A 27,381-nucleotide genomic window follows, 5' to 3' on the forward strand; every position below is an offset into this window, starting at 1 on the left:
CAACTGACCAATGGGTTACAGGTTGCACCTGTTGGATTTTAGAAAAATGCAGTTGTATGTTGAAAATGATATTATATAAGCTCCAAACATGAAATGACTACTTGGAATGTTAAGGGACTCCATTAGTACACATGCATCACATTTATAGAAGTCAGCCTCTGCAGGGCCGACAACCAACCGTTTCAGCTCCATCAGGGCAACTGTGTGCAGCTCACCTCTGTCCCAAGCACCTTAGTGTTCTCCCTCTGTTCCTTACCTCTCAGGAGGTTAGCTGCCCAAAAGCCTAGAAGCAAGGTGTATATTAAAAGCTTTTAATAGAAAGTTACTCAGAAGAAATCCATGTACCTTATATCCCAAAGCCTGCTGTACCTACAAATCTAACAAAGCAATTCCCCTAGATTAACTGCTGGTAAGGAATGAAGATATTTAAATCCAAATTACATGAAATTATGAAGAATTTTTAGAAACTATCTATTATAGACAAATCAATCAGAATCAATCAAAATTTCAAATTCATAAACCCATAGAAGGCATCCCTGGAAAGGACCTTACCCAGAAGTCTAAAGATGTTATAGCTCTTAAAATGAGTCTCAAAGAGAATGTGATCTATCCAATCAAGGTCTATAGTTTAATGATTAGATAGGGACAAAGATACAGCTTTGCTCACTCTTGGATTAGGGACTGATTCTCAATTAAAAGTATTTTTAAACAATTCCATGTTTAATAAGCAAACATTTCTAACATTGTATAACATCATTCTTTGTTGGTTTACTTAGCCTTCATCCAAAAATGAATCAAAAGTGGACAGCATGAGTAAGATTTGAAAGTCAAAATTCAAGATAAACGTTAGTCCATATCACACTGATAAAATAGCATATGCAGAAGAGGATACTGATAATAATTAACCATCCCTCAACACAGGAGACCACCTTTACGGGTCTATTCTGTAATCTGTAAATTCACATTAGAAGTTTTTCTTTCCACGTGTACTCTTGTATGCTCTTGTGAGACTTTTTTTATTTTTTGAGAGAAAGAATACACATGCACGTGAGAGGCAGAGAGGGAGAGAGAGAATCCCAAGCAAGCTCCACGTTCAGTGAGGAGCTCGACATGGGGCTCGATCTCACAACCCTGGGGTCATGACCTGAGCTGAAATCAAGAGTTGGACACTTAACTTGCTGAGCCACCTAGAAACTCCTGGAGGTTGAATTTCTTAAAGGGACATGGTATCTTTCATTTTGTGACTCAGTGAATGGTCAAAAAAGGCAGATAAGTAGTAAGTGCCACTAGCTCTTCAACCTCCTCTGCTCATGCCCATGATAAATATTACTGATGAGGCTCAGCATCATTTCAAGTGAGTCTATATATTTGTTACTTAATGCATTCATTTCATTCCATAAATATTTACTGAGTACCCACTAATGTATCTCAGAATATCAGTCTTAGCCCTGGACATCCTTGGTCTCATATATTGTTTGGAACATAACAGATGTTCAGTAAACACTGCTTTTATAAATGAGCAAATGACCAAATTATTTTTATTTAGTTATTTTTAGTTATGGAAAAATATACATAAAATTTACCATCTTAACCCCTTTTAAGGGTACAGTTCGGCAGCATGAAATATATTCATACTGCTGTGCAACTAATCTCAAGAACTCTTAGATCTTGCAAAACTGAAACTCTAGTCATTAAACTACAACTCCACATTCTCCTTTTCCTGCAGTACCTGGAGACCACCATTCTACTCTATGAATCTTATTACTATAAATACACTACATAAATGGACTCAAACTCCTTTTGTCTTTGTGACTGGCTTATTTCACTTAGCATAGTGCCCTCAAGGTTCCTTCGTGGTATAGTCCATGTCAGCATTTCCTTTCTCTTTTAGGCAGAATAATGTTCCATTGTGTTTCCAAAACACTATATTTCGTTTATCCATTCAGTTGCTGATGGACACTTGGGTTGCTTTCAACTTTTGGCTGTTGTGAATAGTGCTGCCATGAACATATATAGAAATATCTTTTTCATACTCTGCTTTCAATTCTTTTGGTTATATAGCCAGAAATGAAATTGCTGGATATGATATTTTTATTTTTTTATTTTTTGAAGAACCACTGTACTGGTTTCTATAGTGGCTGAACCTTTTTTACATTCCCAGTAACGGTGCACCAGGATTCCAATTTCTCCATGTCCTTGACAATACTTGTTACATACTTTCCTTTGATAGTGTCATCCTAATGAGTTGATGTGTTATCTTGTGGCTTTGTGCTCCTAATTCTATTTTTTTGTAAGTGTGAGAATGAGATTTATAACACACGCTTTTCCACTCATGATTTGCATTATTTCATCTTTGTAATAAATGTATACACATGCATTCACAGATGCACACATTCTTTTGTATATTTTCTATATATAGGAATATAAAATCAATGCCAAATATGACACGAGTATTTTTTAAGAAGTATTTTAAGGAATAACTATGCTTCCCAAACATAATCCAGTTCCACTGTGATACACAAGGGAACATGAATAATTTCCATGTTTAGAGGAAGGGCTACTACAATCCACAGTCTACTCTAGATCATCTTCGGTAACCTGGATCAAGGGTGTGATGAATTAGTAAAATCTATGGATAAGCCCTATTTAGTCATTTCCTTAAAACTTTTGCTTCCTTAATGCTGTTTCGAGAGTGGTTTGTCACAAAGATAAATGATTTGTTATCCTTTTTCTATTGTATATCTTCAGAAGGAGACATTATTGAGAGGTCAGAGTGTTAGTTGTGAAATAATCTTAGCAAGTTAGTAAAATGAAGGATAAACAAAAAATAGCCATGTAACCTACAGTTTAGATATTTAGCTTTGAACACTTATGAGTGAATAGTAGCATCTGTTCATGTGAACATAAAATATTTGTAAAATGGAGAAGACTATACCCCTTGGTGGCCTGGGGATCTGGGTCAAGATAGTAAAAATCCCTATATAGCTACCTACAAAAACCGTTTGATTGCAATAAAATTTCCAGGAAGCCAGAGGATTATTTAGCCCTATGTAATTAGTGCTATACCACCTGGAACATTCCTTCACCCTTCATTCCCTAAAAGGTCCCTGAGAAAGGGAGTTAAGTCGTTCCATTTTAGATCCAAGGAGCTTTGACTCTGTGCATAGTTTGTACCCTCATCTCCAACAAGCATGGAGGTTGTATTTATTGTTTCAGTTTTGTCCTCCGGATTTCAAACTTCTCAGAGATAGGGCCTCCTGATTATCCTCAATGCATCTACCAAAGGACAGAGATCCAGATTCCATCACAGAACGCTCTCACGGATAGGGGTCCCTAATAAAAATACAAGACGCCCAATTAAATCTCAACTTCAGATGAATGATACTTTTTTTTTAAGTATGAGTATGTTCTGTGCAATGTCTGAAACATACTCATACTAAAAAAAAAAAAAAAGGTGTATGTTGCTTATCTGATATTCAAATTTCACTGCAGAGTTTCTATCTTTATTTGCTAAATCTTGCAACCTTAAGAGCATGAGACCTGTTGGGTGTGAAGCCCATTTTGGTCACATGTGGATGAGTAACTGAGTAGGTTACACAACCTCCAGGCTTCTTGGTTTCCTCAACCACTGAATGTAAATAATAATCATCTTCCGCAAGGGAGGGCCAACTCAAGATAAATGGAACCCTGGAAAGATTAATGATTCTTTTTCTTCCATCCAATTAATACTCATCAAACACTTGCATGAATTTTTTTTTAGTAAAAGTAGGAATAAGCTGTTTTATTTTAATAATAAATTAATGCTCAAATGAGAGGTTTTAATTTGTCAGAAACTAAGCCTCTTATGGCTTGATTACTCTGGCATCTGTTTGGTTATGTAGCCCTCTAATCTGAATCTGTTAAGGATTAATAGTAGAGATTGTATTTCAAGTTCCTAGTATGGCTCCTGGCACAGAGTCCATGCTCATCAGAGGTAGAGAGTATTATTATTCTTAAAACATCTCTGCATGAACAACCTGTCTCATAACCTGGAGATGTATTTACAAGCCTCCTGTAATGAGAGCTTCAGATCTGAGAGATGATTTGGTCCAAATTTGTCATTTTACACCAAGGAAACTGAGGCCTTAGGGAAATTAAGTGATTTACTTCATCTCCTGGCAGGTCAGTGCAGAGCCTGATGTCCTCTGCACTCTTCCTTGTTACATCATAAGACTTTGTGGAGATGTACGCTAACACTCTAGATACCTAGATAGCTAAAATAATTAATGATGGATTTACCCCTACAAAGCAAAAATAAGAGGCATATTTAAACATGTGTGCAAATATTAACTGTACAATTATGACAGTTTACAGGAACACAGAGATTCCACTACCACCACTGGAAGCTTAAACCTTTGGCATCTTTCCCAAGAAAGACCCACTGAAATCATACAGGAGAACACCAGGGAGGTTGGAGCTAATGATCCTACTAGAGCCATCTCCAAACAAATGCCAATTTCCAATTGTGAAACAGCTCAAATGAGTATCCAAGTCTCTTTGGAAACTATTAAGATGCTTGTGCAGATTATTACAAATGCTTATTAAAACAGCATGCCCAAGAAAGCAGAGAGGCCAAATGACAACACACAGAAAGGTCACCACCGCCTGATGAAATATTTCCATTAGGCAGCCCAGCGCCATGGTCTTCCCCTGGTTTTCCCTCCTCATCAGAGGCTAAAGAGGTGTGAGTGAGTGCTGGACTTAACTTTCCATGAGAATCGAAGCCTTCAACTTACAATTCATTGTTCTAAACATTCTCTTATGTTGTTTGGCAGCTTGAATGTGCAGGCACATATCTGAGCTGACCTCCTTTGGCGGAGGTCCCCTCGCAGTCTGCTCAGCAACAGAGACTAAATATTTCTGACATTGCTTAAGAAAGGAGTCATCCTAAGTGGGTTTACACTTTGCATTCTTATTGAAGGTATGGCTTAACAGCAATAGCGTTAAATGCTCCAGTTGGGAGACCATGCATAATTCTTATCCCAAAGTCACGTGGAGAAGGAAATAGGAACGCCCGACCTGTGTGCCGAGGGCTGGTCGGACACAGAGCTTGCATACCCTCATGTTCGGTTCACTTTGATTCCTTTCAGAGTTTTAGTGGACTGCCTCAGGTTCCAGATATGCATTTGAACTTTGGGGGGTTGGTGGGTAAAACTGAGGGGTGAGAAATATTGTGAAAGAAATGGAAAATTCTAGGAAACTGTCTCTGTTAGCCAAATAAATAGCAATAGCACTTAATAGCATTCCTTAGTGCAGCTGACCCATATAGCACAGCTCATTATTTAGATAAAACAAAGGGTTTTCGCAAAGTTCTTACATAGATTTGAATATGCGAGACTTCCTAATTTTAAGCTTTAAAATTATTCGTATATCAGAACAAGATTATTCGTATAATCAGAACAAATTCTAAATGGTCTATAAGGTGAAAATGAACTTTGATCTCTTGGTTGTGGTGAGCTCCAAATCTATCAGCCATAAAAACCCTCTTTCTCTCTCTGTCCCTATATGTATACAATTTATATATTTTATAAATTATGTACATTTATAAAACAAAGCCAAATTTATATGTAAATATGTACATGTCTTTTTTGGTTTAATGGAGTTACTGTTCATTGGTCAAAGGAGCTGAAAGAAGCAAACATGCTAATGGTAGTTTGGGCAAATTTTGTGCCTTGTTTTTCTCATCCATATAACGGGGATGATGGTACCTGCTTCATTGGGTCATTGTAAAGATGGAGAGAATAAGTGTAAATGTTTAGAACAGGGCTTGGCAGATGATTACTATTCAAATAGCAGCTAATACTATACTTAAAAGGGATTATTGATACTACTATCTCTGCCACATTTAGTTTAATATTTATAAATGACTAAGATTGTTTTGATGGTTTTCTCATACATTTGACACAACTCAGTCACTCTGCTTTTTTATCTGTAGGAAAACACATGTGCACACACACACATTCAGTTTTTCAAACCAAAAAGCATACACACACAGCTCAGTTTGCAGACCCCCTTACATGATTTCTCCTGCCTGTAGTTTAAAAGCATTATGTGCAGAGAGAGGGAGATCTAAATCTGACAGGTCATAGCATGAGATGAATCAAGACTCCCCATTCCCAGAACCAGATGGGGTGATAGTCCTAGAACCAATTTCCATCCCCGCAAGGGTCCTGATCTCCTCACTTCTCCCTTCGTCCTGTAAGACTGTGCTAGAAAGGTCTGTAAATGCAGTATTTGTGCAACTAAAATCTTTGAGACAGTGCTCAGATATTGGATTTTCACTTAATAGTATGTAAGTTCAACCATAGGCTCATAATACACTTATTTTTAACTAGAACTCAAGAGACTACAGGCCATGCCTATATATATTTTTCTGTTTCTACATACCAAAAATATGCTATAAAAAGTGCCTCCTGTGATTTTTTTTTTCTTCAAGGAAACAGAAGAATAGAATTTTTAAGGGTCTTTTTGCTCCATGTCAAGAAAATATCTTATGTTCAAGAGCCAATATTCATGGCGGTTCTGATCAAAATAAGTAAATAATTTCTAAAAATTCCCTTTTGGATTTATCTGCCTCCATCATAGCCCCTCACAAGTGAAAATCCTAGAAATTTGCAGAAATTGTCTTTATAAATGGATTCTTGGGAATGCATAAATTTTAGGCACCCTATTAGGACCAACCAGTCTCTTTCTGATGAGGGTGAAAAAAAAACTGTAATAAATGGTTTAATTTCTTTTTACTTCAAATTACTCCATTTCAGAACTTATCAAAAACATGTTCTTTCTCCTTCTTCCCTTCCTCTCTCCGTCATTCTCTTTCCCTCCTTCTCCCTCTTCCATATGAAAAGACAGTAGGCAAAACACCAAAATTGGAAAAAGAACAGTAAAACAGGAAGTCAGGTCTACATACAAGATGTATGGATAGTTAATTGCTTAAAAAAGACACATTTTCCCCTGAGGTTCTTCAATTGCAGTTTGAACTTTTTTTTTTTCACTGAACACGTGTAATTAAGCCGTGGAACTTAACCCAATGGGGTTTTGAGGGTGTTTTATTTTGAGTAAATATAATGTCCTGCCCAAACCAGCGAAGCAGCCATGACTATTGCCTTAAAACCACATGATTGTGTTTGTGTCACTATTTTTTTTTAAGTATCATGTATATAAAAATGCCCCTCGTTTAGGCAAGGAGATTCCTTTCATGTGCAGCCAAAGTGCCTCTGAGGTGGAGAAGAGGCAAATGGGCTACATCTGCATTTGCACAGAGGGAAAGGAAGGTCAGTGGGCAGCAGCATTCACATCGGGGCCCACTCCTAAGATGCCAGATGCCCATGCTGTTCCAGGCTTTGGAGATGCCAAGGTGGGTGAGGTCTAGCCCCCCAATCAGAGAGCTTATTGCCTTCCAGCCAGGGAGGAAACAGAGACTCTGGAATCAGTAGCTACAGTACAGGGTGACTCTTGCTGGGAGGACATAAAAACGGGGTGCAGGAAAACAGGAAGCCCCACAGGCTTGCAAGGAGGAGAGAAACGAACACACTTGTCTTTTAAGACGCTAGTGACAGCAGCATAGTGGGGGGCTCTGGGGTCATGAAGAGAAGTGGCAGTAAGCCCTGTTAGACTCTAAGAGCACTGGAGAGAGACACTGAAGACCTCCGTCATGGCAGGAGCAATAAGGAAGAAGAGAAGGACCTCAGCTCAGGAGGTGCTTCCAGGAGACCACAGAAGTGTTTCACGACAATGAAATACATGTTGGGAGGGACAGGAGCTAAGCCATGGACCATAGCGCTTTTCAAGCCTCCATCCTAGGTCTGGTTTTCCTCCTGTGCCAATGTCACAGGCGTTTGACAGCCACATACGCACCCAATGATCTCTCCTACACAAACGAATCACAGATTTCTCCAGCTATCTCCCTGGAATTCCGGATGCACAGGGTCAACTCACTGCCTGAGAGGTCTTCTTAGTTGGATTGGAGGCACCCTGGACACCAGTTGCCTGAAATCACTCCCCTATCTGGCTCTCAGAGGCTTCGATCTTAGCAAATAGCACCCCCATCGTGCCAGGAACTCACAAGTCATGGTTGAAAAACATGACTGGTTTCCATTGCTCTGAGGCTAAATGAACAAAATCCTCACTGTGGCCCCGACTGTACCTTAACGCCTTTCCCTGCCCTCTCCACTAGTTACACCCTACATACGTTCTGATGTCAGCTCAACTCTTCCACAGGAGCACCTTCCTTGACATCCCTAACCAGGTCAGAGACCCATATGTAATTCTCATGGCTCGACACACCTCTTGATCTACCCCGTAGTGTGGGTCCTGTTGTGTATTTGTGTTCTCTCAATGTGTTTCACTCTGACCAAACAGTAAAATCCACAAGGCAGGGGCCAGGCCTGTTTATGCTCACCCCTTAATTCTCCTCTTTTAGCCCCAAACTGGTACACCTCGGGGGCCCAATAACCTCTGCATGAAAACCGACCCAGTGGAAAAGTCCATGGTTTCTAATGAGGAAGAAGAGGTAGATGGATGAAGTCATCTCAGAGCTGAGAAGAGAGCTGGACTGTGGATTCAGTCTGGGACAACTTACAGACCTCTGTGGGATCCCCAGGAAGGTGGTAGGATACACAAAATACTCTCGAGAGAAGTTTCTTTCATCTTTAAGATTTTATTTATTTATTCATGAGAGATACACAGAAAGAGGCAGAGACACGGCAGAGGGAGAAACAGGCTCCCTGTGGGGAGCCTGATGCGGGACTCAATCCCAGGACCTCGGGATCATGACCTGAGCCGAAGGCAGACACTCAACCAGTGAGCCACCCAAGTGCCCTTGAGAGAAGTTTTGAGAGAAGCTGAAGAGCCGATATGTGTGGGTACCTGAAACTCTGCTTTGCTAAGGATGCAGATACAGAGAAGAGCAAGCTCGAATGCTCCCCAGGGGCCCCCAGGAGGGGCTTGTGTATGAGCCAGGTAGGGCAGGGCATGAGGGGGGCGGGGGGTCCATGGGTATGAACCAGAGGATGCATGCTCTGTCGTAAGCCATGCAAAATTGGATCAAAACCAAACATCTTTTCAGCAAAACACTTCTGTAAGTTCCGCCCAGCCCTTCTGGAGGGCTGCTTGGTATCTTGGAGAGGAGGGGGGAGGGGGAAGGTCACAGATAAAGACCTAGGAATGCAGAGAAGCAGCCAGCCAAGGGGAGAAGAAAAACACGGATCACAGACAACAGAACCAGCGGAGGGTGGTCTCTTGGAAGCTGAAAGAGGAAAGGTCTGGAAGAGAAAGGGGGAGTCAACAATATTAACAGCTCTAAGGGCTCAAGTGCAGTGAGGGTTACGGGGTTGGCATCAGTAACCTTAGCAGGGGCAGTTTCATGCGAAACTTGGGCCAAAATTCGTGGTTTCCAGCTCCGGAGCCAGGCTGATTTCAATGCCTTCTCTACAAGTGGGGTGACCACAGAGCCCTGTTCTGCCCATGGTTAACTCGGTCTTCCCCTTGCTAAGCCTCCGAATCTCACATGCTCCTGCAGTGTTAGTCTACAACTCCACCTAGAACTTAGACTGGAAGTACAACAAAACCAAAGCAAGGGTAATTGGGAAAATGCTTCACATTATCATGACAACCTGCAGAGAGGTACTGGGACTGGAGTTGTCCCCATTTGCTAGATGAGAATACACAGCAGCTCAGAGCAAGGGAGGGCTTCCCAGGGGCCACACAACCAGGTACATGTGCCCCCGTCACAATTAGCCCCAATCTGGACTCCTCCCTTGTTGCCACCCTGGCTGCTTCCCGGTTAGTCTACCCAGGGATGTGCTATTAGAAGTACCAGCCAAGCACATCCCTCCCTACACACACACACACACACACACACACACACAGAGAGAGAGAGAGAGAGAGAGAGAGAGATAGGGAGAGGGAGAGAGAGAGTAAGCCAGTGGATCCACTCTCTACATGGAAGAAGCCAGGCCCCTTGCTGGAGCTGTGGAGGCTGGGACCGACTTCGGATCCCAGAATGTAGGCTGCCTGGGTTTTTTCCTCTGCCTCTATGATCACGTCTTTGATGGAAGCTGAGCCTCATCTCTTGAGAGGAAGCATTTCTTCTGGATGAACTATATTAGTGGCTGGGAAGCTGGATTTGCTGGAGTCCTCGGCTCTTGGCACCTGTACATATAATCGACATGCCCGATGCCAGTGACATGATTGTCTCATCCAGGCCGAACAGATGTCAGGGTCACTGACCATGTGCCTACAGGTCTCAAGAACACTCCATGGCATTGGATCGCCTCATAACATGTTGCCTGAGAGCCTCAAAATGTAGATCCTAAATAGATACTGCCAAAAGAATTTTATTTACCTCCAAGGAAATCAAGAAAGTGCATAAAACCACAAGAAATAATAGCAATGGTAGGTCGTTGAGTAAGAACTATGGAACAAGAAATTCTGAGGAAGGCAACAGGTTCACTAACATCATCTGACTCCATAAGAATGCTATTGCCCAAAATTCAGAGTGTAATATATAGAGAGATGCGCTTACTGCCTGTCTTCTGACTCACATGAAACATCGATTCTCTTCATGCAACCTCTGCCCCCCATGCCCCACCCTGCCGGCCTGTTGTGTTTGCTGTGTACCATCTGGAATCTTCCGGAACCACTTTCCAAGTCACCTGTCTGCATTGCTGACACCACATAACTCTGACCTGCAGATTTGCAATTTCCTTTTCCAACTCCCAATTTTCATTCTTCAGGAAGAGTCATGATAGTGCATATTAACATATTTTATCTTTCCCGTACTAGAGGTTTTCATGTTGAAAACTCTAGTTACAGCCTCTGGTTACATGCTGTCTTTTTAAAAGAATATCTGCTTAACTTTAATCCATTACCTGAATCTGGAATATACTAAAACTCAGTTGTTATATGGAGTCACCTGCGGAGAGTTTAATGGAAAAGCAAGGCAGCAAATTAGTGCCATATGATCAGCTTGAGTAATACTAAGTTTGTTTATCCAAGGCCCCTCTGAAGAATGGACTGTATTTTTAAGATAGGACTCGTTTTCCGTATCTGCACAGAGGCTTGTCGTTACTTAGCTGGACATTTAATGTTCCACGTATTCATTTTCCTCCTTACAGACAGCTCTTTGGCTATTCAGTATGTGCATAATGCAGAGAAAAATAATTATAGGAAAAGGGACACAGAGACTGTCATAATTAAACTGTGCATTTGCAAAAATACATTCAGTATACCCGAAACATCGTGATTGCTATAATCAGGTAGGTTAGGTTTTCAGCAAATAACTTTTTTAAACAGAGGTTTATCTAAAGCCAGAAGCAGAGAGGCAGCTCTCAGAATCACCTTACAACACAAAATTAACCAAATTTGCTTCCAATTATTTTTTTAAAATCAGATATAAAGAGAAATCAAAATGCAAATCAGTGGATCTGTGAAACGTTGGGGTATTTTCCATGACCTTCGAAAACAGGTTTGTTTTTCCCTCACCTGAACTCACATTAACAGAAGTCTCTGTGTGTACCAATGGCAAATGCAGAAACTTAGCGCCTCGAGATGTGGTTTAAACTTTTATTTCACACTCTGGAGATTAAAGTTCAGAGCAAATACAGTCGTGGGGGTCAATGAAAGTAAAAGATCTATGTGGGAGAACAGGGTTACCACAAGTTAAAAAACCAGTCATGGTTTTTATGAAGAAAAAAACCACTGTGTGCCAAAAAAAAAAAAAAATACGAAACGATGATCAAAAGGGATTTAAGCCAATTACTGGGGCGAAAAACCCAAGCTATGAAATAGAGTCAAGGACTGCAAATCCTCTTATTCTCTCTTTTTCTACGCTATGGTTTATATGCAAAATATTTCTCTCTGATCCCCATCTAACTAATGGGCTCGTTGAGAGTGCGGGTGATTCTGCTGATTTGCTGAATGGTGACCTGCAGAGAATAAGTAAAAGACAAGGGAACCAATTTTATGGAAACAAAAAAAAAATTAACTAGAGAATTAAAGCTTAATATAGCTTTATCCTCTAGAGAGCTCTGCTTGATTGCAGACAGAGCTTAAACCCAGGATTCGGAAGCACAACACGCTAGTTCCCTTATGAGAGCTCTGCCCAAGATATGTTCAATAAGTGGAAAACCACCTTCGCCGCCTGCCTCCTGTAATGAGAGAAGACAGGAAGGCAAATCTAGTCTGGGAGCCAGGGAAACGGGTTCTTACTCTCCAGCTCAGTTACTGGTTTTTAATGAAACCAAATCCAAGTTCTCAGGAGCTGTTTGCCTCAAACACACTCACCCCCTCTTTCAAAGATGAAAACAATGACCCTTTCCTTCCTTTCCTACAGAAATATGAATTGAGCAAATTAGGCTGTTCCTTCCTGCCACTTTCTGCCCATCATCAGCAATACCAGGTGCCCAGAAATGAAACCTGCCCCTGTTCTGCAGGGTCAGCAGGGAAGGAGGAGGTGACAGGCAGCCAGCAGGGAGGGGACCTGAGCAGAATCCGGGGTGGCCCAGGTGTCAGGAAGAAGTCATAAATGAAATTAAAGCCTTTAAGAGATTGTGCCTGAAAAAAACAATAATAAAAACAAAAATAAATTTAAAAAATGAGATTGTGCCTCAAACCACTCTCCTCTCCAGTGGTCTCCTCTACGCCCCACGCTCTCGCGCAATTCTACTCCTTTGACAAGGGAAACTGACACTTTTGATCTGGTAATTTAATGGCAATTTATTGTGAAGTGGTAATTTATTAAGTAAGAGTCAAGAGTGGAAAGAGCTCTCATAACCAAGGAGTGTTCCTGACTCAGGTCTTTCTAGACAGAACCTACGGGGCTGGATTTCAGTAGTACCAAGAGCCTCACCAGACTTCTAATTCCTGGATTCTTCTGTTCCCACCCCCAACCCCCCACTCCATGCAGCCTAATTGGAAGTCTTCAAATACAAATTCTCTGAGGTCATATTACATAGATTTAAATTCATAGTGAGATTTAACTGATTGATCTCTCTCTGAAGAGCCCTACAACACAACAGGAAGTAGGAAAAGCCCTATTATTTGGCCCCAGGGCCAGGTCTTAATCCTAAATTTCTGCAAAGATACTCTTCTTATTCTGCAATGACTGTGATGAATGACCCATCATGGTGGAGGCAGAGTTACCTGTTTGTAAGCAGGAAACATGGGCTTCCAGGAGATGCTAAATCTCTGCTTGCTATGATCATGCAAGTATTCAATCTAGCATTCATTCCATACATGAGATTTATTTTTGTTTAATTCTAAATCGCGTGGCCACATTCTAAAGAATAGGTCAATTCTATGGTGATGAAGACAGCAATAGCGGGTACAGACCAAAGGCATCAAGAATCAAATGCTATTTCTTTACGAGTCATTTTCTATCTCTCTTGGGCATCAGGCAATGAATTAACCCATCTGCCTTTTGTCCACAGAGTCCTGTAATCCTTGTAGAGCAGGTTTTGCAAACATCCTCTTTTCTTTTTTCTTCCCTTCCTCGGTCTCATCTCCCGACCTGTCCCCCTTCCCCATAGGGATGCGTTCATGTTATGGACTGATGGGATCCCAGGTCACTATCAAGGACAGGTGGGGAGAGTGTAGGGTCTTGACTTTAAAGGCAAAATGTGCTCTGTTTCTTGCCTCAGGATGGCCAAAGTGAAAAGTGACCCTGAGTCTGAGATGGTCCAGCCATCCCTCCCTCACTCCTTATATACTCTCCTTTCCAGGGGCCAAAACTCAGTACAGCTTTGGCCAGCTCAGCACACAGCATCTAGAGAAACCTATCCTCTCTTGCTACTCCCTCTCTAGTTCAGTTTCCCTACTGCTGTCCAGGCTGTCTTGGCTCCGAAAGGTCTAAAACTCAGTGGAGCATAGTCCTTCGGCTAACCCAGGAGTCAGCAAACTATGGCCCATGTGCCAAGTCCAGCCCATTGCCTGTTTCTGTAGAGTTTTACTGGAATACTGCCATCCACATTCATTTATATATTGTCTCTGGCTGCTGCTACAATGGCAGAGTGGAGTAGTTGTGACGGAGACCATATGGTTCATCAGCAAAGCCAAAAATAGTTACTAACTGGCCCTTTATGGAAAAAGTTGGCCAACCCTTGTTTTAGGCTAATGTAAAATCGAGCTGAAATATTCAGTTTTTGGTTACCTGTGGCTGAAACATTCCTTACTAACAGACTGAGGTTTCAATGTGGAATAGAGCAGGAATTATTTGGGACAATCTAGATTAGATTTGGGGGTTAAAATGGATCTTCTACATAGTCCAGCCCAACTCACTGGATTGATACATATTGGGGTTTTGAGGCAAAGCTACATTTAATTATAAGCTATTATCTTGCTTCAATTTGTCCTTGTTTCTTTCAGGCCATGAGGGTCTGGGTTTGGCAGAACTAGCAATATGGGAGGCTAACTATCATAGAATTCTCCAGCCTCTCCCCACGAAGAAATTGCTAAACAAATGGTTTTCAGGATCCTCAACTGAGAAAAATGATGGGCTCCATCTTGGTCTCTCTATCCTCAGTCCCACTGGAAACCTATACATGAAGGGCAGCTGTGGTCAATATCAGGACCCAAACATTCTTGGATTCCCTGACCATGATGCCTTTGAATGGCACCCAATCTTACTTTCCATCTATGTAACAGAACTACATTTTTTATGTCGCTCAAATGTGTACATTGACATGATTTCTGCTTTCATGGAAGTTACTCTATAATCCAAAGGAAAAGATAAGAAAATTTAAAAAGCACATTCCATTCTGCACAGCAAAGGAAACCACTGACAAAATAAAAGGCAACTTACCAAAAGGGAGAAAATATCAGCAAATAATATGTCTGATAAAGGGTTTATATCCAACATATACAAAGAACTCATACAACTTAATAGCAACCCCCCCCCCAGATATCCCAATTTAAAAATGGGCAGAGTATCTGAACAGATATTTTTTCCAAAGAAGACACACACGTGGCCAATAAGTACACGAAGAAGTGTTTAACATCACTAACCATCAGGGAAATGTAAGTCAAAACCATAATGAGGTATCACCTCATGGCTGCCAGAATGGCTATTATCAAAAGGAGAAGCAAAAACAAGAGTTCATGAGGATGTGGAGCAAAGAAAACACTTGCGCATGGCTGGTGGGAATGTAAATTGATACAACCATCGTGGAAAACACTATGGCGGTTCCTTAGAAACTTAAACTGAAAGTAAAAATAGAAAAATAAAAAAATACAACCTAGCAATTCTACTTCTCAGTCACTAGCCTCATGAGAGCTTCCTCGACACTTAGTTATGACTCTACAGGGATGTGGTTGAAATGACTCCTTGGAAGGTAGGGGTTTTTCCAGGTGTCATTAATACAGAATATTTTTCATGAATAAAATCTTTAAAAAAAATACAGATTATAACCTTAGACGAATGGATAAAGAAGTTGTGTGGTATATATATGGTGTGTGGGTGCACGCATCATACAGATACAGAATGGAAACAGAATGGAATACTCCACAGTCATAACAAAGACTGAAATCTTGCCACTTGTGACAACAGGGATGGATCCCCGAGGGCCTTATGCTTAAGTGAATTAAGTCAGACAAAGACCATATGATCTCACTTATATGTAGATTAAAAAAAAAAAAACACCAAAACCCAACTCATAAATAGAACGGATTGGTGGTTGTCGGAGGTGGGGGAGAGGGTGGTTACGGGGATGGGAGTGGGCCAAAGGGGTGAAGGGCTCTAAAGGTAAAAACTTCTGGTTATAAGACAAGTAAGCCCAGGGATGGAATGTGCAGCATGGAGACTCCAGCTAATAACGCTGTACTGCGTATCCGAACGTTGCTAAGAGAGTAGACCTTCCAAGCTGTCATCACAGGGACAAACGGTCCCTAACTCTGTGCTGGATGTGAACTAGTCTTACTGTGCTGATCACAACCTGCTGATCAAACCTGTTATACAGCTGAAGCTAAGGTAGTGTTCTGTATTAATGACACGTGGAAAAAACCCCACCTTCCAAGGAGTCATTTCAACCACATCACTGTAAAGTCATAGCGCTCACGAGGCAAGAGGCCGATTCGAACAGGGTTATCAGGCAAAGTTACGCTCAGGAGCTCCAGGCAGAAGAAACCTTCTCGGCACCTGTGTTTCCTGGGGAAGAAGGCAAGGGCCTCCCAGCTTTGGGGCACTCGATAACGGTTGTGATGGTCAATAATGATGCCAATGACAGCGGAAAAGAAAGGTCACATGTGAAGTCTCAGAAGAAGCACTAGGTTCCATGTGTAAATACCAAACCTAAATGAGGGCAGCATTTTTCCAGTTTACAAAAATCTTTCACTTACCCACCAGAAAACATGATAAAATATATAAAGCTGCCTTTTCTATGGGCCTCTGACAATTCTTTCTGGCTGAGACATTTGTGTCTCTATAAGAATGAAAAACTAGTGCAATGAAAAATAAAAAGAGTTCCAAAGCCGTGGCTACCTGAAGCACCTGCAACCAGGATAGATGGCAATATCCGGCCCCACGGGACCCGTCATATGATTGCTAATGTCTGTACGTGTCAGCAACGCTCATCCCTGGAACAGCTGATTTACATTATAGCCCTGGTTCAGAGACAGAACATCTGAAAACAGGTTTGCAGCTTAGGCCATCAACTCTACAGAAGGACTGGGAATAAAAGAGCCTTGAAAGAAAATGAGGATCAATATAAAGAGAATTGCTTTGCCGCAAGAAAAACTCGACAGTGTAGGAGAAGGATTCATGGTATGGCTTGGAGGTGGATCCTGTGGGAGGATGCCTCTTTGTTCTACTTCACATTGATCGTATAATTTTATAGATGGGGATCCTGAGCTATAATCTGGCTCAGTCTCTCATTTTACAAATGAGGAATGTATGGATGTCTGTGCAAATACTGGCTCGGCACAATGCCTTGTCCGGTGATAGAAAGGATGCAAGTGGATGCCAAGATGAATCGGACGTGGACCTCCCTCCATCTTCAGGGAGTTCTCAGCCTGCTAATGGAACTGAGATGTACATAAATGTCATGGACTAGAGAAAAATGTGCACTTGCATTTGAGGATCTAAGGTTTTGATTCAGTGCTATGATCATTGAGGAGAAGGAAAATCTTTTTTGCTGTTGAGAAGTGGGTGGGATATGGTGAGAAGGCATGGGGCGGGGGGGGGGGGGCAGAATTCTCAGCTGAAATTAGGAAGTGTCACACCGAAGTCAGGATTAGGCTTTGCTGGAGACAGTGGTAAAAAAGACAGATAGCCCATGTCTGTGAATAATATGGTGCTTGGGGTGAGGGCAGATTCTTTTTTTTTTTTTTTTTTTTTTTTAGCAGACTTGAAGAGAGTGATCAGTCCCTCTCTCATTGCACTAAAGTGGAGAGAGGAGGTGAAACAAGGGTCTGCGTGAGAACAGACAGGACACCTGTACCCCAGACCTCTCCTTAAGCATTCTTTACAGCATCTGATTCTAGTAATCTGACACTCTGAGCCTGAGCACTGTGTGGGAGTGTCGGCAGGTAAGTGGCAAATTCGGCTTTCTACTCCCAAATGATGGAATAAAAGTGCCATGTGATTCTTCTCCACTTTGGGAAAACAGTTTCACTGTGGTCTCCTACCTTTGGGAGATGTTATCTGATTAGAGGAGGAATTTTTTTCCTGTTTCTCCTTTTTTTTTTTTTTTTTTTTTTTTTTTTTTTTTTAAGATTTATTTTAGTCCAGGGAGGGGCAGAGGGAGAAGGAGAGAGAATCTCAAGCAGATTCCACGTTGAGTGAGTAGCCTTAGGCAGGGCTCAATCTCACAACCCTGAGATCACAATCTGAGCCAAAACCGATTCTCAGCTGACTGTACCACCCAGGCACCCCTATGTTTCAAATGACCTGGACTTGTTGATTTTCTACTGGATACTTTGCTAGTTCAGCCCACAAGTGAAACAGATGCATCCAGGGTTTTTTTTTCTTTTTTTTGGGGGGGAGGCATACCGAGTATTTCTTTACTGATTATTTGTGTCAATGGAGTGGAAACAACTCACCAGGGTTTTTTGGGTTTTGTTTCAATGCTGAAATGAGAAAATAATGTGATGGCAGTAGCATCCACCCAACAGATAACAGGATTTCTCTACTTTACATTTTTATGTGATTTTTTATAATAACCTTTGTCATTATTAGTTAGGTCATGGGCTACATTAGTCATGATTTGTGAAAAATAGATTATTCTCTAATATAATAAATTATTTAAAAGGCCCGGGTCTTGTATTCACTTTTCATAAACACATAATTCATTCCACCTAGAGAATGATTACTGGATGTTGTATTGTCATAGCCTACGTCCCCCCTGCTCTGCAATTTTTTTTTTTTTTTCAGTACCCAGCAGTAACTGGGTCAGAATTGTTCAGACTTCCCTAAGGGAAAAGGAAGAATGATGTGGTGCACATTTTTTCCCTTCTGAGACATAGTTAAGGCAACATGCTTCATCAAGTTACCAATGTACCAAAGAAAGGTGCTATGTCAGGACAGTATATGACATCATCTTGTAAGTGCTCTGGCTCTTCAAAGTTGAGTTAGCAAAACCCAAGTCCACTTTGGCAAATGGAGCAGCCATTGAACCACCTACTTCATAGGGCTGTTGCACAGATTAAATGAGCTATTAAGTATAAAGCACTTAGCATAAAGCCTGGCACATAGAAAGTGTGAATAATTCTTATGTCACCCTGTAAGAGGACTAATCCCTCATCTGCAGATGGCCAGCCAACCCTCCGTGGACACCAACAGAGCTTCCACATAACCTCTCCCCTCTCCATGCATCTCCAAGATGTCATGTCATGTGAGCTGAGGAATATGTACACATGGCATTCATTCAAAATTACAGAGCATGTTTTCCTCTGTGAATTTGGAATTCATCTTGGGAGATTTATCAGGCATGTGAAAGGGGAAGGTCTCCTAAATGAGCTCGAGAAAGCAATGAAAAAAGAAAGAAACGAGGCCAAGCAGTTACTTAAAACATGTCAGGATCTGATCTATTTTTTTCCATCAACATGTGCTGTTCTCATTAATGGGAGTTTCTCACACACTCTGTAAGGGAACAGGCAAAAGTGTATCTTGTTCTAGTTTAAGACTCATCCAAACATTTAAGAGATATGGCAATCCATAAACTTTCTCCAGACCATAATCGCATCTTTGTGAGGTCACTTGCTCATGACCTAAAACATATCTGACCTTTGAAATATCACTAAGACTCCTTTAAATTTCTTTCCCAATCATGAGGCAAGTTTATAATATGCACTTTGTCATGTGAGGTTTGAAAACATCAGTCAAAACCACTTCTATTTTCTTGTTAGTCAAATCATTAGCCTAGATAACAAAGGATAGACTATGGCCAATGGGCCAAATCCAGCCCACGGCCTGTTTGTGTAAATAAAGTTTTATCCCATCACATCCAAGCTCCAGTCATTTACATATTGCCTACGGCTACTTTCACCCTACCTTGCCAGAGCTGAGTAGTTACATCAGAGGTTGTGGGGCCCCCAAAACCTAAAGTATCTACTATCTCAGCCAACCCCTGATATAGATCATTCTCTTGCGTAGAAAAAATAAATTCTGCTTCAATACTAGGTACCTGAATTAAAAATGTTTCATGCTATCAAATCCAGATTAGAACAGGAATGAGAACCTGAAGATTATTCAATTTGGAGTTAGGAATCATTTGTTCAAATTCACTAATTCATCCCACATATCACTAGCATTATGGAAAATACTGGCATTTGAGTGTGAACAAAATACATAAAGCCTTTGGCCTCATGGAGTATAAAGTTGATGACGGGGGGACAAACACTGACCATTCATTCTTCATTCATTCATTATCTATTACATGCCAGGAAATATCTTAGGTCCTGGGTATACACCATTATCCCACAAACCATATATTCTAATGGGGAAGAGAGGGAATAAATAAGTTGATGTGATCCATAGCAGGTATGGATGTTATCATGAGAATATTAATTGAACTACATAAAATTAAGATTTTTATAGGCTAAAAATGGCTGAATGCTGGCAACTTTATATGGTTTAGCCTACTGGAGAGATATGCCAGAGAATGACTTTTGGGTGACTTTAAATTACAGGGGTCAGGGAAAGCTTTGTTGAGGACATGACATTTGAGCTAAGACTTGAATAAGAAGCAGCATCCTGCCCTGCAAACAGCTAAGGAGAAGATTTCCAGGCCAGGAAAGGGAGTAGTTTATGCAAATATCCTACAGCCAATTTAAACTTGGCTTGTTTGAGGAAAGAAAGTAGACCAGAGAGGTTGGAGGAAGAGGAGCTGTGGGAAAGAGAGAGGAGGTAGGCTGCAGGGGCAGTTAAAGGCTAGGTCAGATGGGGTCTTGCAGGTCAGGATAAGGATACTGGCTTTTATTTGAAGAGTATAAGGGAGGCTTTTAAACAGGAAGGTCATATAATCTGATTGATGGCCTTCCACGTGTTCTCATTCCTCTGGTGTAGAAAAGAGACTACAAGAGCAAGAATGATAGAGAGAAATGTGTTAGGAGGAGACGGTGTGGAGGTCTGAGCCAAGTAAAACGACCTCATAAGGATGTAATTAAGAGAGGGAAATGAGAGATTTGGGAGGATGCGCAGCTTTCTGATTTGACTACCTGGCTGGAGAGCCATGTGATTCATAAGCCTGTGAGCACCGGAGAGGAGCCTGGTCTTAAGATTACAGGCACAGTTTGCAACCTTGAGTCATCTTTGGGACACAAACTGGCAATGCTGAGGAGACATCTGGGAGCTCTGAGGACAGGTCTGGGTTTAGCATCTTAAATCAGGGGAGGAGGGATGGGAATGGAAGTGAAGGTGGTGAACATACCTCTCAGCACGGAAGATGGGGGAGTGGAGACGTGTCCCACTGATGAGTTCTATGACCTCATTTATCACTTCATCTTCTGGGCTCAATAAACTAGATTTGGGGTTTTCTAGACTCTTCCGCAGCAGTGACACAGGGACTGGGCAAGAGCACAGAGCTCCGCCCTGTTCATTCTCCCTCAACTGCCAACTCGTTTCCCTTAAGAAGTATCAGTGAATATTAAATCCCACATTAATCATATCACCAGGCTTGTCCCTTTCATTGTCCCTTCCTTTTCCCTCCTCTGTGTGCTAAGAGTATTTTTTTGATTTAGAGGATTTTGATTTTTTGAGTGAAGCTTTTATGTTTGCACTTTCTCAATGGTCAAAAGGGGAGTCTGTCTTACTGTTGAGAATGGTTGCCGTGTATTTTGGTAGAAGTTATGCCCCTTGATGTTGACAGTAATTAGAACAGCCAACAGCTCTATTCCTGGATTTTTCCCATTTGACAAAATGGACCTAGGATGGAATGACATCAACTAGGCTGTTTTTGAGAAAGGCTTGTGACTTGACCTCGGGTCCCACCACTAGGTCTGAGGTTGAAACACTACAATGTGATGTAAGCAGTTTTAAAAATTGTGTCTTAATCCCTATTCAGGAGCAAGAGGCGTGGCAGGATTCCAGGCCGCATTAGTGGAACAAATGCCTGAAAATACTCCAGATTATGCGGGTTTGAAAGCCTTTCTGCCAGTGTATACCAAGCATTCTGTTCATTTTTTAGACAAGGGCAGCAATGGTGCTCCTTTTCTGTACTATAATAGGTTCTCTCACATGTGGGTTCCTAAAGCATGTTATTGGCATACCACACATGACCCTGTATGGCATTAGCATATACAGCTTCATTCTCCTGCTACATTATACCATTTATAGGGTCATGTTCTATCTTTGCTCCTCCCCCATAGGCTAGGCAGCCACTTACTGCTGGTGAACGAATAGTTCAACGAATCAGATTTAGCCTCATTGTACACAATTATGGAAGTCAAGATGCTGTTCATAAACACTAGCTCCTTTATAATTCCTTCCCAAAGAAGGGATCAAACACAATTAAAAGCTGATGGAATGACGCTTGCCAAGAAGAGGTGTGGACAGAATGAACCTGGGGCACCCAAAGTGGTCAACGTACAAATGTTTCTCTTTCTCAGGCCTTGTCAGTCCAAGCGTGTGGAGCTTTACTTATTCTAGGCATAAAATCAACTTCCGTTATGTTAGGCACACATTTGCGGGGGGGGGGGGAGGGGGACAACATTATCACTGAGTTTTAAATGGATTAAGACCCGGATCCTTATCTAAAAAGGCCTTTGGACAGCTGCACTGCCAAAATTTGTAATCGTGGTCAAACACATTCCGGGAGCTAGGGCCCACCTTACCGACTTGCGCAATTTCGTTACTAAGTTGATCACCCAAAACAATGTTTTTTTAAAAGCACTCTTAAATATTTCAACTTTTAAAGAAGGTCACTACATCCAGTTAAAGAAAAAAGGACAATAAAATTTATTCTAATAGCCGCATCAAAGGAACATTTACAGAAGTACTTTACCATCACTTGATTAAAAATAACATTTAAACCTACAAACAAGAAAATATCACAGACCCATAAAAAATGTTTGTGCCCTTTCAGCTAGAAATCTTGGGGGGCTATTGAATGAAAGCAAAAACTTATGTGGGCGGATCCTTCAGTAACCTTTCTCAAATGTCACCCACTTCAGGAACCTTTTCCTGATGCTCTGGATGGACACTCTACCTCTCCTGGAACCCCAGTAACCGCTTTGATCTTTCCCACAGCACTCCAGTGCATTTCACCCGGTCTCACCAGCTCCTGAACAATGAACTTCTTGCAGCCACCATCTGCATGATAAAGACCTTTCTAATTGTTCTTATGATAAAGACCTTTCTAATTGTTCTTAACACCCAGAACCTTGCATCACCACCACTGCTAACACTGAGCCTCCAGTTCTTGGGAGAGCTGTTTCAGTTGTATTGTAGGCCCTCAGAAGTCCTTTAAGGAATCTAAATACCATGACAAGTATGTGAAATATCACTACATCCCGTCAATGTGGTCTTTCAGTAAGAAAATTAAAAACAAAAAACAAAAAAAAGACTTTCTGCCCTTTCCTTACTCTTCCAAAAAGTTAAGTACTACCAACACATCACTAATAGCTTAAGCATATCTTTTCAAGAAAGTGGTTTCCAAATAAATTGAGTTAAAGACTATTTAAAACACACACACTTTTTTTAAAGTTATAAACACAAAGATGTTCACTGTGTTGTTGTTCATACAAATCAAGGGCTGGAAACAATCTAAATTTTCAAGAAAAAGAGCAATTTAGTAAAATAAGGTACACCAACACCACGGTGCTTTAGTCATTGAAATTATGGTTATGAAGGGCAGGCAAAAATCATGGAAATATGTTTGGTATTTAAAGAAAGGGCATATTATAAAATGGCAGGTACTATATGATGTCCATGTATAGTGGGAAGCTCTAGAAAACAAGATGTAAGAATCTTAAATAAGGAAAATAAAGATTGGCCATTTTTCCTTTTACTTGTTCTTTTCTATTATGTCTAATATTATTTTTCAAGGCAACAAACACTAAGGGAGAAATCTTAAGAAGGAAATAGCTAATTAATACAAGATAAAAATCAGGAAAAAGATGTCCCAGTAAGGTACACACTTCTATTCCTTCTTTGGGTCTTGGTTTGGTTCTAGTGGAACCATGTCTGGGGGCCGAGGGGAGAAGTATTTGGGACAACATGACATTGTGTGGAATGCCTTTTATTTATTTGTTAAGATTTTATTTATTTATTCATGAGACACACTGAAAGGCACAGACCTTAGGCAGAGGGAGAAGGCGGCTCCCTGCGGGAAGCCCGATGTGGGACTCAGTCCCAGGACCCCAGGATCCCGCCCTGAGCCCAAGGCAGATGTCTGCACAACCACTGAGCCAAACCAGGCGACCCATAGTACGACCTTTAATAAAAATTTCTCAACTCAACACTTTTACATTTTAAAAATCGCCCAAAGTGGATATATTTTTTTTGGCTGGGAAATAGCATTTGGTGTGAAGTTAAACCTAAAATTCATTGTGAACTCTACCAAAGGGGTCGTCGCACACCCAAGTGGGGGCGATGCGCGAACGCGGCCATTTGGCGCTCCTTGGGTTCTAATTTTCCTGGGCCTCTGAGAGATGGAGAAGTCAGAGTTCACCTTTTTAGGGGCAGTCGGAGAAGACCTGAGCACATTGTACTCATTCGGTTATTAGGGTCAGCTGAGATTTTCCTAAGACTGGCTTTTCTCAATTAGACCTGGGAAGGAGAGGAGAGGGGAGAGGAGGCACCAACATGTGCGTTTGCCCAGACTCTCACCAGAGTTTTCTGGAAGAAGTCCGCCTTCTTCAGCTGAAGTCCCAGAGGGTCCGGCTCCCCCACCGAGCGCCCTCCGGGGATGCCGGCCCCTTCCTGCGCCCCGCACCCCCTCCCGCGGCGGAGGCCTCCCCGCGCCTCCCGCCTCCCTGGGCTGGGCGCACCGGGTCTCAGGTCCACCCGGATCCTGCCACCCTGGGCTGGGCGCACGGGGCCCAAGGTCCGCTCGGGTCCCCGCTCCCCTGGGCTGGCTGCACAGGGTCTCAGATCAGCCCGGGTCTCCGCGCACTGGGCTGGGCGCACTGGGTCTCGGGTCTGCCCTGCTCCCCGCGCCCTGGGCTCGGTGGGCGCACGGGGTCTCGGGTCTGCCCTGCACCCCGCGCCCTGGGCTGGGCGGGCGCACGGGGTCTCGGGTCCGCTCTGCTCCCCGCGCCCTGGGCTGGGTACACGGGGTCTCAGGTCCGCCCTGCTCCCCGCGCCCTGGGCTGGCTGGGGGCACCGGGTCTCAGGTCCGCCCTGCTCCCCACGCCCTGGGCTGGGCGCATGGGGTCTCGGGTCCGCCCGGGTCCCCGCGCCCAGGGCTGGGCGAGCGCACGGGGTCTCGGGTCCGCCCTGCACCCCGCGCCCTGGGCTGGGCGAGCGCACGGGGTCTCGGGTCCGCCCTGCACCCCGCGCCCTGGGCTCGGTGGGCGCACGGGGTCTCGGGTCCGCCCTGCACCCCGCGCCCTGGGCTGGGCGAGCGCACGGGGTCTCGGGTCCGCCCTGCACCCCGCGCCCTGGGCTCGGTGGGCGCACGGGGTCTCGGGTCCGCCCTGCACCCCGCGCCCTGCGCTGCGCGGCCCCGACGACACCCGCTGCCCCGCGGGCGGGGCGCAACTTGGCGGCGAGCGGGGCCAGCCCGCGGAGAGAAAGAGAAGCAGGCCTACCTTAAAACTTTCCAGTCTCTGAGAGGCTCGGAGTCGGAGGTTAGGGACACCATGGTCCGGGGGCGGGAGCGCGCGCAGGCCGGGCGGGGAGCGGGGCGCGGGGCGCGGGGCGCGGGGGAGCCGGCCGGGGCGGCGGGGCTGCGGGGCGCCGGCTCTGCCCCCCTCCTGGCCCGGGAGCGAGGAGCCCGCGCGGCCCGGCCGCCCTCCGCCCCCACAGCGGTCCTGCGCTAGGTTACTTCCCGGCCCGGCTCATTTCTCCACACCACCTTTTAAAGCCCCTGTAATCTGCTCCAACTGATCAAATTTGACCTTTTTGTAGCCCACTTTATTCCAAGCACAGCTCTCGGTTAAATCTCTCTTTATTAACACCGTCCTCCTTGGCTTTCTTTTGGAACAAACACAGATCAAGCCTGAAGCCTCCAGACTTTAGCAGCAATCATTTACAGATTACGGCGAGCTGCATGCAGCCTCCTCCTCTGGGGCACCCCTCCTGCCTCGCAGATTTTGCTTTCAAATTCCTGTCGGAAGACTGGTTAGGTTTCTTTCTTCCTTTTTTTTTTTTTTTTTTTTTCTTTTTGGTGGCTTGGGTTCTGGGACGCTAGCATCCTGCTCAGAGCTTCCCTCAGACGCTGTAACTACATGACTGTGAGGATTTGCTTTTTCAATTTTTTAATTTTTTAAATTTTTTAGGATTTGTTTTTTTTAAAAAAATAATTTGGGATCGGGCTGCTAACAAGCTCGAATGTACTGTGTGTTTTCTGGCAGTGATTTTACTACACCGCTTTTTTTTTTTTTCCTTCTTTCTTTCTTTCTTCTGTTTGTAAATAGCACGAAGGAAGGGATGTAGAATTTCTCTGAACAAGGGGGAAGGGTGTGGGCTTTTCTCCCTCAACTTGTATATCTTTTGTCCTTTCTTTAAAGCTGAGCATCCTTTCCATAATCATCTGAGACTGTGCAGAGCAGATGTTAAATATACATGCATATATATTTATATCAAGAGCAGGATTATTCTCCTCTAGCACCTCTTGTTCTCCTCTCTGCTGATGGAGTTTCTTTGTGAGTGTACAGATTTCTTATTTTCCTAAGCACTGCCTCTTAAGCAACGGTTTTCTGCTCCCTTTCCCCCCCTTTTCCCACACCCTTCCCCCCCTTCTAGCTAAGACTCTACAGCTGAAGCTCTTCCTCCTGTCCTGGCAGGACTCTGGAGATAAAGGACCTTGAAATCATCTAGTTTACATGGGCTCCTGAGCCCCATCTCTCAGGTCACCCAAGATTTTCCTCCTAGCTGCGTGCCACATGAGCTTTACTGGATATTCTCTATCAAATTTCTCTTTTTCTTACATTTATTTTAAAAGGAATTTTCAAGAGCATTACCATAAATGGAGAATCAGCTTCACTGGCCTAATAAAACAATTTACCCAGACACATAAGCCAGCTGGAGGCACTGATCTAGGGCTTTTGGTCTCTTGGTTGAAAAAAGATTTTAACTGGTGTTAGGGGGGTGTTAAGGACACACTTGCACCAACCAGGGACTTGCCCAACAAGGAAGAGTAAAGATTTAAGGATTGATTGTTTTTTTGGGGGGAGGGCAGGGAAGAGAGAGAATTTCCAGCAGACTCCCCCCTTGAGCATGGAACCCTGGGCAGGGCTCTATCCCAAGACCCTGAGATCATGACTTGAAGTGAAACCAAGAGTCAGATGCTAAACCCACTGAGCCACCGACCCGCCCCAGGGGGGAAAAGTAAAGATTTAAAGGGAACAAGATACGATTCCAATTTTGTGATGACGTTACTACCCATAATCTTTGTCAGCCAGGAGGAAGGGCTCCTGTCTCTTGCCTTGAGGCTGAACCTTCCAAGAGATCTCTGTTCTTTCCTGAATCTCCATAGGGAAAGATGTGGAAGTTCTAGTCAACTCCAAATGCCCCTCAGAGCATTTTAAATCCCTTCCCCATCCTCCTTTTCTCTAAGGGCCCCATCCTTAAAATTTGCAGCACTCAGCCGACCTACACTTGTTCTTCTACAGTCAAATACACTTTCCTTAATGGCTGTAAATGACTCTGTTTAGAAGTACAATCGTCTTTATGCTGAAATTAAAAAGAAGGTCAGACCCTTTACCAAAACCATCGCCTCTTTCGGGCTTCACGTTTCTTCCTGGGCT

The 27,381-nt window shown here is 43.0% G+C and overlaps 1 protein-coding gene across 2 annotated transcripts in view; it reads right to left on the reverse strand.

Annotated features, from left to right (window-relative positions):
- Positions 1-25,599, reverse strand: part of CELF2 (CUGBP Elav-like family member 2) — a 518,459-nt gene extending 492,860 nt beyond the window's left edge. Inside the window, exon 1 of one of the 2 annotated variants that reach the window (XM_041765402.1) lies at positions 25,222-25,599. In XM_041765402.1, the coding sequence (XP_041621336.1) occupies positions 25,222-25,274 (53 nt within the window). In that variant the 5' untranslated portion in view covers positions 25,275-25,599. The remainder of the gene's footprint in view (positions 1-25,221) is intronic. The other variant, XM_041765403.1, reaches the window with a different exon arrangement.
- Positions 25,600-27,381: the final 1,782 nt, after the last annotated feature.

This window comes from Vulpes lagopus, chromosome 8 (assembly GCF_018345385.1).
Source record: "Vulpes lagopus strain Blue_001 chromosome 8, ASM1834538v1, whole genome shotgun sequence".
Lineage (NCBI taxonomy): Eukaryota > Metazoa > Chordata > Mammalia > Carnivora > Canidae > Vulpes > Vulpes lagopus.